At 33.2% G+C, this 15,312-nt stretch overlaps 1 protein-coding gene across 1 annotated transcript; it reads right to left on the bottom strand.

Moving 5' to 3' along the window:
* Window positions 1–9,592: 9,592 nt before the first annotated feature.
* Window positions 9,593–14,751, bottom strand: LOC115717098 (probable trehalose-phosphate phosphatase F). The gene is made up of 13 exons (XM_030646042.2): window positions 14,474–14,751; window positions 13,223–13,319; window positions 12,631–13,126; window positions 12,205–12,345; window positions 11,339–11,410; window positions 11,144–11,242; window positions 10,987–11,043; window positions 10,767–10,868; window positions 10,573–10,650; window positions 10,418–10,487; window positions 10,081–10,151; window positions 9,862–9,954; window positions 9,593–9,760 (listed from the first exon to the last, which is right to left on the bottom strand). The coding sequence occupies exons 3-13, from the start codon at window positions 12,961–12,963 to the stop codon at window positions 9,707–9,709; spliced, it is 1,170 nt and encodes a 389-aa protein (XP_030501902.2). The 5' UTR covers window positions 12,964–13,126; window positions 13,223–13,319; window positions 14,474–14,751; the 3' UTR covers window positions 9,593–9,706.
* Window positions 14,752–15,312: the final 561 nt, after the last annotated feature.

The raw sequence follows: 15,312 nt of genomic DNA, 5'->3' as shown, positions 1-15,312 counted from the left end.
AGCTATGACTATGAGACACTTAGATCCGTCTTTAAAAGATCTTTCCAATGCAAGTTGAACCAGGTCATTTGGATAAATATTGAGATTGTTATGCCCATTTTGCTGAAGGGTAATTTGTGCTATTTTGCTCCAGATGCGAGCACTGACATGACCAATTGGTAGCTCTCGGCCGTGCATGTTCTTGGACCTCTCGAGGTATGTTTTGACTTGTTTTTTTTTTTATGGTGAGTCATATTTTGGGAGGTCTAGGACCCCAAAACCTCATTTCAACGTCTGAAACCCTAACGGGAGATCATTACCACCAGTTGGGGCCAGAAAGTGGCAATGGTCAGCCATGGCCTATGGGAAGCCTTGGATGGTGTTTCTTGCTTATTTCAGCCATATGGATGCTAGAAAACTATTTTGGTCACATTGGTTCTTAGCCAATTGGTTAAGAGAACATTGCCATCTTTTTGGCTAAAAGGATGGCAGTGGTTGCATAGGAGGGTTATAGACCCTTGGCTGACTTTTCTCACTTATATTTGATATATGGATGTTGAAAATACACTTTGGACAAAGAAACTCCTCATTCTAATTTGTGGCCGACCACTTCCACCATTTATGCCAAAAAGATGGCAGTGGTCAGCCAAGTGGTGACTTTTCTCACTTGGTTTTGATATATTATTGATGAAAAATTAATTTTGGCAAAAAATCTTGTCCTCATTCAATGTGGTGGACCACTGCCACAATTTGTACCATAAAGATGGTAGTGGTCGACTAGGTTTGTCCTTTGGTGAGAAATAATTTCTTTCACTTGTGTTGCACTCCTTGATGTTGAGAGAACACATTTTGACAAGTTCCCTTTGGTACTTAGTGAGTGGCGAGTACTGCCATCTCCTTGTGGCAGTGTTCTCCAAAAATTGGAGAGCACTGCCATCTTCATGTGGCAGTGGGTGCATAAGCTCTATTGCATGGGAGTCTTATTTAGAAGAGAATAGACACATGTCCTTTATTTAAGTACGTGTGTACATTATCTCTATCTGCCCAGGATGGACGTTGAGGATGTCTCGGAGGAAGATCACTTGTCCTGGGTTGATTTCTAGGATTTCTCTCATTATCACGAGAAAATCCATGATTCCCTAGTCTAGGAGGCCTTGTTTCTTCATTCATGTCAGATGATTCTGGCATGTTAGTTTGTTCATTCCCTTGGTTAGCAAATCTATGGGAAGTTTGTGAAACATCTCGTCGTTGTTCTTAATTCCTCGCATTATTAGGATTCGGTTGATTTGTCCTGTCCATTGGGACATCCCTTGTATTCCCAAGTTGTTCCTCCTGGGTATTTGGGGGATTTCCTTGGTTTGTCTCCTGCAACCTGTTCCTGGAGCCTCAAGGCCTTCCTCGTGGTCTCCTTATAGTAGGATCAGGTTGGTTTTGAGAAACTGTTCCTTGTGTAGCCCTGGCAGCAGCAACTTCTCGTTCCAACTCAACGTTTCATCAGTTAGATATTAGGTTAGATCATAGGCATCCTCACTCCTAGGCATGTATCTGGCAGAGTTATTGACATCCTCATTCCTCCTTTCTGAGTTTGGATCCTCATTACCATCATTCCTCCTCGAACGTGGTATTTCTAATGTGTTGGGTCTTTAAGATCCCATGGGCTCTTTGCCAGGATGATGGGTTATTTTTTCAAGACGACTAACATCGTTTTGATTGTTATCAGCCATGAATATGGATAGATTTATGCTTATGAGGAGAGATTTTTCTGAGTTTTTATTACCAAGGCTCTCAATGAAAGCATTAAACTGTTAACGTAGATTTTCGTAGGGGTGTACATTGTTCGGTTCGGTCAGGTTAAAGTGTATTTTCGTCATCCTAATTTAATTGTCGGGTTGTAAATATCAAATTGTAACCCGTCCAATAAAAAAATAAAAAAAAAAGTGTAACCCGCCCAATGATTTTCGTCGGTTTGGTCGGGTTAACCTGTTTAAACCGATCTTTATTTTTTATTTTTTTTTCATTATTGTTAGTTTTTGGTGTTCAAATAATTGATTTGAAAAAATAAATGTATAGTATACACCTTTTAAGATTAAAAGGGTTATAGTTTAAGTTAATGTTAAAAAACAAATATAAATTGAATAAATATTACAGTATTAAACAATATTTTTCAAGAAATAAAATAAAAAAAAATATATTCATATGTAAATTCTAAATTTCAACTTCAATATTCAAATACAATTAAAATTATCAACTATAAATTCTAAATTTCAAATTAAACACTATAAAATACAAACTTTAAATGTAAAATAGTTTGACTATTGAACATAATTTATATATTATATTTAGATAATTTTAGTAAAAGTTATGTAAATCGGTTTATTCGAGTTATTTGGGCGGGTTAAAATAATATTCAACCTGCCCAATATATTCATTGAGCGGTTTGAATTTTTTGTAAAGTTATTCGAGTTATATTTTTTGTCGGTTTATTCGGTTTGGTTTGGGCGGTTTATTCGGGTTGGGCAGTTTGTAAATTTTTTTGAACAGCCCTAGATTTTCGTTAACCAAATTAATAGCCTTTTCATAATAAATTTACTACAGAAATAAATAAGTCATAAATGATAAAAATAACACCAGATAGTTTACGTGGTTTTGTAGTTAAAATCTACATACTCCACCAGTCCTTATTATTAAGGAACTTTTTTGAATACAGAATACAATATCAGTATTTGAACAACAATATTTTCTCTCTCAAATTTGTCGTCCCTTTTCCCATGAATTCTGTCTCTATTTATAAGTACATAGGTTGACAATTATTCTTTTTAGGATTGGATCATTCATAACTGTTCATAAAACGGGAACAATTCTCGTGTTTTATTTAATCACACATGGGATAATATTTAATAACTACCCAACCATTTTTTATTTATATCCTCTAGACGGTTATTTCTGACTTGGAAGGTTGTGTCTCATTAGATATGAGTTCTCCTTCTTGTCTATCTTAATAGAAAAAACGCCTAAGTGTTAGAAGATAATTCATCTCGTCATATCCCTTTATTGGTATTAGCAATACGAGGTGATCTTCTTGCTATGTGTAACACGAGTTGGTTGTGTGTTGCTACATGTGTAGGAGAGTATCTTCTTCTTATGTTTGTAAATGAGTTTATCCTGAGGCAGATATATGTCTCGTCAATACCAGTTTAATAGTTATTATTCTTGTCTCACATAAGGCTAAACAGCTAACGAGTTTGAACATTATCTATCAAACTTATATATAATTGGGACGAGTTATTTAAATTGCATTTAATGTTTCATCATTATTATATTATTAGAGTTGATTCACATTCCTTCTGTAGGACACTGTCAGCTTCTGGCACATAGTGGAATTTCGGGTATAAAACTAATATTATTACTGAAATAAGAGTTCTTCCATTGTCAAATCTCCTCCACAGGAGCCATGAGAGGCGTTGCTTGGAACTGTAGAGGGTTAGGGCAGACCTCTACAGTTCATGAGTTGAAGTCCCCGATAGATCACGCTCTCTTAATTTTGTCTTTCTGACCGAGCTCAAAGTCGATGCCACTCCTCTAGTACGTACTCTTAAATCCCTTCACTTTTACTTTAACATTTATGTGTTGCCTATTGGTGCTGCTGGAGGTATTATTTTGTCCTGGAAGGATGGTTTTATTTTTGAGTGTATCTCTTGTTCTCGCAACAATATCTCTGACCTCGTTTACTCGGATCCTCCCTCCCACCCTTGGCTCCTCTCTTGTGTGTATGACGCTCCTTATTTTCAGGCTAAGAAAAAGTTTTGGGCGGAGTTCATAAAAACTTGGGATAGATTTGGTGGTCCTTGGTTGATTTTGGGTGATACTAATTTTGTGCTCAGCGATTCCGAATGTGAAGGGTCTACAGGAAGGGACCAGTTTATCCCTTTCATCTCTAACCTGGTTGATTCACGTGGACTTATTAATATACCTATTCAGGGTGACAAGATGACTTAGGATAATCATCGATCTGGAAAGAACTATGTTAAATCTGCTCTTAATAAAGGCTTGGTTAATGGGGCCTGACTCAGATTATTTCTGAGAGTTGTTATTTACTCGTCCCAGACAAGTAAGTCTGATCATAGACCTATATGCCTTATTACTGCTGGGATGGAGGCAAAGTTTGAAAGATGTTTTAAATTCAAATAAGGTTGGGCGCGGGATGACAAAAGTAAAATGGTGGTTGCCCATGCTTGGGATTCAGTTGGTCACTATTGGGCTCCCGCCCGCGTATTTAAAAAGTAGGAGCTGCTCGGGTTGCTCTTCTTCATTGGAATAGATCTTAATATGGTAAGCTCGACACAATCATTAAAGAGATGAAGCAACAACTTAACTTAATTCATAGCTTACTTGCTGGATCCCGTGATTGGGATACTGAGTGTAGCATCCGGCGGTCACTAAATGAATCTTTAGAAAGAAAAGCGTTATACTGGAAACAACGAGCCATAATCTCTTGGCATAAGGAAGGGGATAAATGTTCTAAGTTTTTCTTTCTCTCGGCTGCTATTAGAGGAAGGAGAAATGCCATTGAGAGTATCTTGAACAAAGATAATGTCTTGGTTACTAATCGAGAGTCAATTGGGTATGAATTCATTGATTTCTTTAAAGGAATTTTCTCTGGGTCTGATGATGGACAAGCTCTTAATTGCAGTCAATTTTTCCATGAGAGGATCTCTTTAGCGAACTAAGAGGAGTTACTCAAGTGCCTTACACATGATGAAGTTCTAAGAACTCTCTTTGCCATGGGCAACCATAAGGCTCCAGGTCCTGATGGGATGTCAGTTCTTTTCTTTAAACGCTATTGGGAATCAGTGGGTGAAGATTTTTGTGATGTAGTTACTAACTTTTTGTGTCTGGCAATATGCACAAGGGCATTAATGCTACGAATATAGTTCTTATTCCCAAGGTCCAAAACCCGAAAAGAACCAACCATTTTAGGCCTATTTTCTCTTTGCAATGTGATGTACAAGGTAATTTCCAAGATAAATGCGAATAGAATTAAGCCTATCTTACCTTCTCTCCTCTGCCCAACCCAAGCTGCTTTTGTGCCGAGTAGGAATATTCAAGATAATAATGTGATTGTGCAAGAGATTATCCACTTGTTCAACTGCAAAAAAGGCAAAGAGGGTTACTTTGACATTAAAATTGACCTTATGAAAGCTTACGATAGACTGAGCTGTAAATTCATTGACCATGTGCTTGCTTGTTAATGGGATTCCTCAGCAATTTCACAATTGGGTCTCCCAGTGTATCTCCATTACCACTCTCAATATCTGCATCAATGGGGGACAGGTTAGTAAGATTAAACCCTCATGTGGCTTACGTCAGGGTGATCCTTATCTCTTCATCTGGGCTGCTGAAGTGTTATCAAGGCTTCTTGAGGATGCCTTTTGTAAGGGTACTATTAAGGGTATAAGGCTTAGCAGGGGTGGTCAGATTCTATCCCATATTTTCTTCGCAGATGACTTAATTCTGGTTGGTAGGGCCAATTTGAATGAAGCTAAAAGTTACTGGCATTGTCTTGAGAGATTTTGCTCTTGGTCTGGCCAACAAGTTAATAAGCTCAAAACTTCAATCTTTTTCAGTAAGAATACCTCCAATAGCATGAAGAGAGGGATCAGGGAAGCTTGGGGGATTGTTTCTCCAAAGGGTTATATCAAATACTTGGGTCTTCCCCTGTACAGATCAAGACAAAAGGATGCTGATTTCAACTTCATCCTAGATAATCTCACTACTAAGTTGCAGGGCTGGAAGGCAAAAACTTTGTCGAAAGCGGGTCGTGCTACCCTCACTAAATCTGTGGGCATATCTTTGCGTATGTATACTATACAATCCACCAAGCTCTCAAATCACCTTGTTCACAAAATTGATGGTTTGGTGCGTGATTTTTTGTGGGGTTTTGAAAAAGGTAACCATGGGCTTCACCTTAAAGTTTGGGACAAGTTATGCCTTCCCAAATCTCTTGGGGCCTTGGTTTTTGAAAAACTAGAGAAATGAACCAGGCTTTTCTGGAAAATTGGGGGTGGAAACTTATGAATGGCTACCAATCTTTGTGTTGCCAGATTCTGGAAGTTAAATTTCTTAAAGGGAAGGAGTTCCTTAACTGTAAATATAAAGATTCTGATTCTTGGTTTTGGAAAAATGTTGTAAAAGCCAACTCAATCTTAAGAAAAGGGGCCTGCAAATTGGTGGTTGATGGTAGGGATACTAGTGTTTAGGGGGGACCCTTGGATCCTTCATAGCAAAGATTTTTCCCTGAAACCAAATGGCACATCTGCTAATGGTCTGAATAAAGTTGCTGACCTTTTTTAAATAGTGGTGATTGGGATATCCTTAAGTTAAACAACCTTTTTGATCAAGAGACTGTCTCTGCAATCTTAAAAGGTGGCAACCCCTCTGGCCAAGGCAAAGATAGGTGGGTTTGGACACTGTAAAGTAATGGTCGTTTCTCGTGTAAATCTTCCTACCTTACCCAAGCCATGGAAAGAGCTCCTCACTGTGAGGTTGCTCCGTCACTCTGGAATAAACTTTAGAATAGTAAATTCTTGGAGCGTCATAAGGTGCTCTGGTGGTGTATCATGTCCAATGTTCTCCCTGTCCGATCAGTGGTCAGAGAAAAGATTTCATATTGAGGATATGAGCTGCCCTCTTTGTGGGTCGGTGGAGGAATCTGTGGAACACTTGTTACTTTCCTGTGATGTGGCTTTTCATTTTTGGCAATTGTCTCCCTGGGGTATTTATCCTGTTTGTGATACTGGTATTTGTTGGGTTTTATGCCCTAAATAAAACTCATTTCAATATAATCAGATTTACTTATTAATAAAGATCAGAAATAACATTTAATGTTGCATGGTTCACATGATTTATTTCATGATTATTTACATAATGTATGAATTCTATTTAAGTCGAGAACATATCAATTTGTTAATGATTATAGTGTTGTCAACACAGTGGAATATAATCTTAATTATATGTTCGAAAGTTTATTCCCTGATTTGTCAGTTCACTGAATTTAGACTGACATGATAATCAGCGATAGGCATTCTTACACCTTGGATAAGTGTTATGTCCTTTCCAGGACATTGGCAAAGTTTACCAGTATCGGATGTATGGAGTATACATCGGAAGGGACCGATATTGAACTTTGATTAGATATATTAAAATTTACCGTAATATCTATTTAATTCAATATCACTCGTTGATCCTAAATCAAATGATCTTAATCCTGATATGTTTAGGTTCGATCTCAAGAGTATTATACATGTTCTTTGATTTGTTAGTTAAGCCTGCTTTTGGGTAAGGGTGATACGTACATTTTGGGAACATGATAGTATAATTGAGTGGGAGCGCTAACATAAATATAGAATCTATAACTTCTATAGGAATTTAGAAGTGAAAAGTTGATATCCTTCGAGCTTAGCTAAACAAAGATAAATGGTGGAGATCTCATTTCACTTCGCTGAAATATCATTTATACGGAGCTAAGTGTTTTAAGGATAAAATACATTGAAGGTGTAACGGTAACTTAGTGCCTATTCAATGTAGATCATCTATTAGAGGATCATTGATCAAATTAGGATTATAACAATGGATAACTAATGACGTATCTATATCGTGGAACATATAGAGCGTTCTATATACTGAGAGTGCAATTCTAAGTTCTATGCGTGGATTCAACGAAGAATTAATAAGTCAGTGAATTTAAGATATAAATTCTTGATCTGCTTATTGGAAGCTCGGATATATAGACCCATGGTCCCCATACTAGTTGAGACCATACTGCTTGTAAGACTCAGTTAATTGATTTTGATTAATCAATTATAATTCTAAAGTTAGACTATGTCTAGTTTATGAATTTACACTAAGCAAGTGCGAAATTGTAAAGAAAAGAGAATTCTAGGTTTATTTATTAATTAAGAGACTTTATATGTCTAATTAATAAATATATTAAATGACAATATTATTTAATAATTAATTTTAGTTGTTAAATAATTAGAATTGGCATTTAAATGGTTGAATTTGAAAATTGACGTTTTTGAGAAAATGAGATGCAGAAATGATAAAACAGCAAAATTGCATAAGTGAGGCCCATTATCCAAAGCCCAGGCCGGCCACTATTGTAGGCTTTTATCATTTAATTTTTTATTATTTTAATGCTAAATAATTCTAACTTAAACCTAGGTGGTTACCTATAAATAAGTAGTGATGGCTTCAGGAAAAAATGATACAGATCATTCCTTCAGAGAAAAATTTCTAGCTGCCACCTTCTCTCTTCTTTTCTTCTCTAAATTTCGAAATCCTTGAGTGAATGAACACATCAAGTGGTATCTCAATCATAGTGTGTAAGACTATTGAAAATCAACCAACAAGTAGGAGAATCAGCATCAAAGGAAGGAGAGAAAGAGATCCAGGTTCAGATCTTGGTGATGCTCTGCTACAGAAAGGAATCAAGGGCTAGAGATCTGAACAGAAGGAGTCATTATATTCCGCTGCACCCAATGTAAGGTTTACTAAACTTTATATGTGTTTATTTCATTGTTTTAGAATTCATATTAGGATGTTAATGAAGCATACTTGTTAGTAAATCTAGATCCTGGTAAAATATATCCAACAGTATTCGCATGTGGGACTGGGTTAAATTCATCTAGGACCTAAAACATAGGGGTATCCTTGTTGAGGACGTTTTTCTTTATGCATCGATTGTTGTAGGGCGGACGTGCAATGACAAGGTACACAATAACTCAACTGTAAATGTGAAGAAGTGTATTGACTCTATTTGTACTTCCTTTGCAGATTTACGTGCTTCTTTGTTCCCTTGTCCTGCTGTGTGCTTGACGGAGGTCAGGATTCCTCCTCCTTAAGACTGGATCAAGCTGAATTGCGGTGTTAAAGTAGGCCTTGAAAGCATGTATTCTGCAGTTGTGGCAAGGAATCATCTTGGTAGGGTGATTTAGGTTCAAACGTCTCGGTTGAATTTTTTTAATGCTTTATGTGAGGAAGCGGCGACCTGCTGTTTGGCTGTGACGGTGGCTATGGAACTCGGATTCAAGTTTGTTATTGTGGAGAATGACTTGAGGGTAGTTATCAAGATTCTCATTGGGCAATTGAAAACTATGTCTCTTTTTGTAATAGGTCTTCTCCTTCGTTTATTAGTTGTATTTTTTCTAAAGTTAGTAGGACTTATAACTTTGTTGCCCATAATGTAGCAAAGTGGACGTTTATCCACCAGAAGTTTGGTTGTATCCCGTTTTCTACCATATCTGTAAACTTTTTATGTAATGACCGTGAGGTCTAACTGCATTTTATTAATTCTAAGCACACTTTTCTTAAAAAAAAAAGCTCTTATTAATTTAGAGCTCCCGAAAATCCAAATGTTGTTATCCTTAAGAATGAAAATAAAAAAGATAACTAGCTAGATAATTACAATAGGAGGAGCACAATTAACTAGGATACATGCAAGTAGAATTTTGTTTTATTTTATTTTTTTTAAAGAAAAAAAAAACTATAATTACAATGGTAAAATCCATCATCATTAATTTAGATCTAACAGCTGAAAAAATGAAGACACTTGGCAGATAATAATGATCAGCAGCTTGCTTATTATTAATATTACTATTCAAAGAAGAACAATTCAAAGCTAAGCAAATTGCCTATACATATAAATATTCTCAGAACAATCAATCACACTTTAGGCCTCTTCCTTCTCTTTCCATCTCACAAGGGACTTGAGGAATTCCATGACCTACACATAATAATTTAATAAGAGGGTTCATTAATACAATAAGGCCAAAATTATACAAAAATAAAATCATAAAAATAAGAGTATTATTATTGCTTCCAAACCTCAGATGGGTCTTTGAGAGAGTAGAATGCTTTGGTTTCTTTGGGTACTGGGGACACCAGAATTCCATAACCTCTGTTTTCCTCCCTTAAAAACTGGAATGAAAAGAAAAAAAAAAGTTAATAGCAAGAAATGTTGCCAAAAGAAAAAGGTCAATTTAAAAAACTTCTAAGATTAATTATTAGTAATATCTTCATTTCAAAAAAAAAATATATTAGTACCTTAAATGCATCTTCATCAGTCCTATCATCACCTATATAGATTGGTAGCACATCATCTCTATTGTTTATGTCTGCACCAATTGATTTTAAAGTCAAAACCATAAAAAGATATTTATATAAAAAAAAAATAAATATATTAAAACACGTAGTATATAGCGGAATTATTTTATATATTATTTTTTTTAATTTTTTTTTTTATCATATTTATAGTTTAAGTTTCTAAATTAATTGTAACACTAGTTGCAATGAGTGTTCCTGTAAAAATACAAAAGAAATTATTTTAAAATGTAAAAATAAAAAAGGTCCTACATGTATATGCAAGAATGTGTATATTTACCAAGAGATTCAAGCAAAAATTCAACTGCTTTTCCTTTGTTCCAGTCAATCACAGGGCGAATCTCTAAAACCTGTAATAAATGAAAACAGTAATTAAAAAAATGAATTTATTTTTCTTAAAAGAAAAAGATAAAGAAAGTTGTAATAGAATATAACCTTTCGCCCATGAGTCAATCTTAAACGAGGGTAGTCCTTTAGTATATCATGGACACATTGTGCAATCAAAGGCCAATTCTGATAACAAATACCAAAATTGAACTCAATATAATTAGTATTTAATATTTAAGGCTTGTTTATTTGTTTTGTTAAACCAAATTAAGATAATTATATATTATATGATCAATTAGTACCGTTTCTTCTACATTGCGATAATGTACAGAAGTACAAAACTTGTGATTTTCAACTTTTGCACCTTCAATTGCCTTGGTATTCTCGACAAGGGTTCTAAAAACCTGAATTTAATTTTGATAAAAAAAAAATTAGAAAACTCTATTATGAATTTTTAATTAATAGAAAGAAAATTCTATTCAATTCATAATCCTCTAATAAATAAATAAAATTTTCAATTACCTCATCGATCATAGATAAAAACTCTTTAGCAGGCTGGAAGAGCTTTACCTCCTTATCCTATTATTATAAACAAAATGTTTAGTTCATCAATTAATGTATCATATTAAAAGAGCTGTAAAAGGTGAAAGGGTTAATGGTTAATTAATCAATGAATTACCTGTTTATTATCAATAGATTTGACACAGTTAGGGCCCATAATGTCCATTCCATGGCTACCGGCATAATAGAGCTCTGTTAGTCCTATTAAATCAAAAACCTGAACACAATAATGAAATTTGCATTAGTAAATTAATTGAAATCTTATTAACAACAATTTCGATATAAAAAATAAAAAATCCATTTATATACATACCTTATCACGGCTTCTTCCACTTATGATTGCCGTTGGAAAATACTTTGCCACATTTTTCACAGCAGAGCGCATCTAAGACACAAAATTTTGTTTATTCATTAGTATTAAGTACAAATATTTGTTAAATTTAACAGACAATTTTTAATTTTATGAGTTTTAAGGTATGGGGAAATTTAAAAATATGGGAAAATACGATAAGTAACTGGTTACCCTTTTGGTTACTCCAAGAGTACGTACCTAATTACTCTTATTTAGTTTTCTCATATTTTTAAATTTTTATTGAATTTTTTCAATAAAAGAAAAAAAAAAATTACATTTTTTGTGCAAAAATATAATTTTATTTTTCAGAAAAGTTATTTTGTGGAAAAAGTAAAAAAGAAAATTAAAAAATATTAGAAAATCGGGTAAGAATAACCAGGTAACCAATTACTATAAGAGGGTAATCAGGTTGCTGTTTTTTTTTTTCATATTTTTTTAACTTTTTTTTTTTTTTTAATTTCTCATAAAATAATTTTTTCATTTTTTGAAAAAATGTCTTATTCTTGCAAACTTACACTTTAAATGAAAATTTCCAAAAAAAAAAAAACATGTTTTTGCATATAAAGTCCAATAAACGTTATAATTTCGTCAAATTTAAAAGTTAAATAGACCTGTTAGCTGAGACTCAAATTCCACATATTTTTGGTCATATATATTTATAAATATTATTGTAAAAATAAAGTTTCTAATGTCTAATTTTACCTTTTTTTCTTACAAAACTACAGGGTAAATTTTAAGAGACTTCAAAAAAGTTAAGCTACAAAATATAGTGAGAGCAAACTCTGTAGTTATGTAATATATTAGGTATATATGCAAATATTTCATACCGAATCAGACATAAGGGCACGGTCAGGGTCATCTACTATGGGAGAGAGAGTCCCATCATAGTCAAGAAAAATAGCTATTCTCTTGTTCTTTGCTTTCTTCATAATTTGACTAAAACAACTTAGTGCAGATGGATACGTTAGCTGCAAACACACAAAACAACCTTATTATTATTATTATGGTTGCGTACAATATTATCATATATACCTTAAACAATCTAGAACAAAGATTTTCCTTAAGATTTATAAGTCAAATAAGCATCTAGACTGAGTTTTGATTCAACACAAATAAGTGTTCAAAGTCAAACAATCATCTAGACAAGAAATTTAACTAGTTCAAAATTGGTACTATTTTTTTCTACAAACTAAAAAAAAAAAACACAAAAAAATCCCACATCGATAAGACATAGAGAGAAATCAGATAATTACCATCCATGATGAGTCAGAGTCATCATGATGATGATGATCAAGTGATGATGAGAAATCCTTCATGAACTTCTTCCTTGGAGGTGAAGAGGATTTCATGGCATCAAGCCAGCCATTGGAGCGAACATCGTCGAGCATAGCCGAAGGCTTCTTCCTCGGAATCAAAATACATTTGGGAGGAGAGAAAGAGGCTCCTTGCTGCTGGTGATGATGGTGATGGTGATGGTGATGATGATACAAGCTTGAATGGCCGAGGCCTAATCTTGACTTGTTGTTCACAGAAGATGGTGCCGGGTCAGTTAGCACAGGAGAAGAATGACTTGATTTCAACTCCATATTTTGTGTATAAATGTTTGTTAATTTAATAACTATTTGATCTGGATCCAGTAATATTAATAGAATGAGTTTTGATCGATCACCCAACTCTTTTGTCTATGAAAAACCACCTCTTCAATGTTTTCTTGTCACTGCTGCTAGGTGAGCAATCGGCCATTAAAAACTATATTCACAACAACAACAAAAAAAACACACTCAATAATAAACCCAACCAACCAATCAATAATAAAAAAATATATATGTATATATGTATATGTACCTTCTCATCCCAAGAACTACAATGCATTTATAGCAAGTAACCCATGGTGGTGACGACGATGATATAATAAGCTTTTGGGGACTGAGTAAAACAGCACCTATAAGAATAATAGTTAGTAATGAAAGATCTATAGAAGTTTCAAAATATGTTGCCAAAAATGGTTTTTCTAGAAAATGGCTTCATAATATTTAAGAGAATGAAAGTAGAAATTGTTTACAAGCCCATACGACATTAATTCCAATAAGTCCAAACAAGCACAACAACATATATATAAATATATATACATTATTATAAATAATATACATATGTTTGTGCTATTTCTCATTTCATCCACGTATACTTTACATCACCCACGATTACACTTACACAAAGATATAATAATAATAACAATAATATAGTTTCGATTTCCTCTTCTCTGGTAGATTTGCACTTAAAATATAAATATAATATATATGTGGACTATATATATTTACATAGATATAGAACATAGAAAAACAGAAGTAAAAAAATAAAACTAATGCAATGCAACTCATATTGTGGGCCAAGAAAAATACATATATATATTATATATATGTACACTGATTCGTGTAGATCTGAACATGAGTTCTCGACATCAAAATTGCATTATTTCAAAAACTTAAAAAGAAAAAGGTCAATTGATAATATATATATTTTCTGTGTGGTGACAAGACATTACAACCACCACCGAATTAAACAAACATGCCCCAAAACATTTTTTTTAATGAAGAAAAGAAAACAAATATATACAATGAAAGAAGTGAGAGTACTACAAACTCATATCAAAAGGACAAATTAGTAGAGTACCCTCTACATAGGTGGTTGAACTTTATATATATATATATATAAGAGGTAATATTATGAGTAGCTGCAAAGAAAGAAAAATGTAAACTTTACCCAATCAACAAACAATGAAGAAAATTATATTTGATTCTAGCTTCAATCAATCAATATACATATAATCATAGCTTAATAAATAATTAATGAAAGACTAAATTTTTAACCAGAAAAACAATCCCATCAGATATATATATATATAGTATAAACCAGACAAACATGACAACCTCCACGTTTGCGACGTTTTATATATTTATGTATATATATATAAATTATACAAAAGCTATAAATCTTCCAATATATATATGAGAGAAAAAGAAAAAAATAAAAAGGTAAGAAGCTTTTGGTATAGGAAGTTTGAAATAATAAGGAAAAGATTTTGGTAATAATAATTACCTGATAAACAAAACGTAGAAATGAAGAAAGCGGCGGGATCGAGTTTGAGTTATTGGGAAATGAATGAAGAAAATATAACTACCCAAACTGAAACACCAGAAAATGATGGAGTTTTTATATTTTATATTTTATAATAATAATAATAAGAAGAAAGAGAGGAGGAGGAGAAGAGGAAGGATCTAAAACCGAAATGCTTGAGCTATTTATAGACTTTCTTCTTCTTACAGAGACGTCTTTCACAAGGAAACTCCTTCCTTTCCGGGTTTTTTTAGTCCCCAAAAAAACACTTCAACCACTTTATTCAACTTTATTTATCATTTTCTTCAAAAAAAAAAAAAAAAAACTTTATTTATCATTTGGGGAATTTTATTAGACCTCTTGAAACTTTAAGTACTCTCAAATATAAAAAAAACAATAGTAATTTCATCAAGTTGCCTACTATTATTATGTAGTATTAGTTAGTATTTTTTTTTTATATAATTTTTATTAAAATAAAATAAATAAGACTTAATATTAAATTACTTTAATAACGTTATTTTAACTTACAACACCATTATAAGAATATCTCAGAGCAACACCTATAGTTATCAAAATACAAACATTATCTTAAAATATATATATTTTTTTATTTTCTCTCATATATATAAAATTTAACACATTTTTCTACAAAATTTACTCTAGTGGACAACTCCAAATCGCACATAGCACTTTGAAAAAAGTAACTTTAATTAATAAATGTCACATAGTCATTGTTCATTTTGGACAATATTTTTAAAATTAGTTTGAAATGTGGACCAAAATGTACCTATGGCAAAAATCACTTTATGGACAACCCTCAT

The sequence above is a fragment of the Cannabis sativa genome, chromosome 5, assembly GCF_029168945.1.
Source record: "Cannabis sativa cultivar Pink pepper isolate KNU-18-1 chromosome 5, ASM2916894v1, whole genome shotgun sequence".
Classification (NCBI taxonomy): domain Eukaryota; kingdom Viridiplantae; phylum Streptophyta; class Magnoliopsida; order Rosales; family Cannabaceae; genus Cannabis; species Cannabis sativa.
Note: the sequence above shows the minus strand (reverse complement) of the source record. Positions and strands in the feature narration are given on the sequence as shown.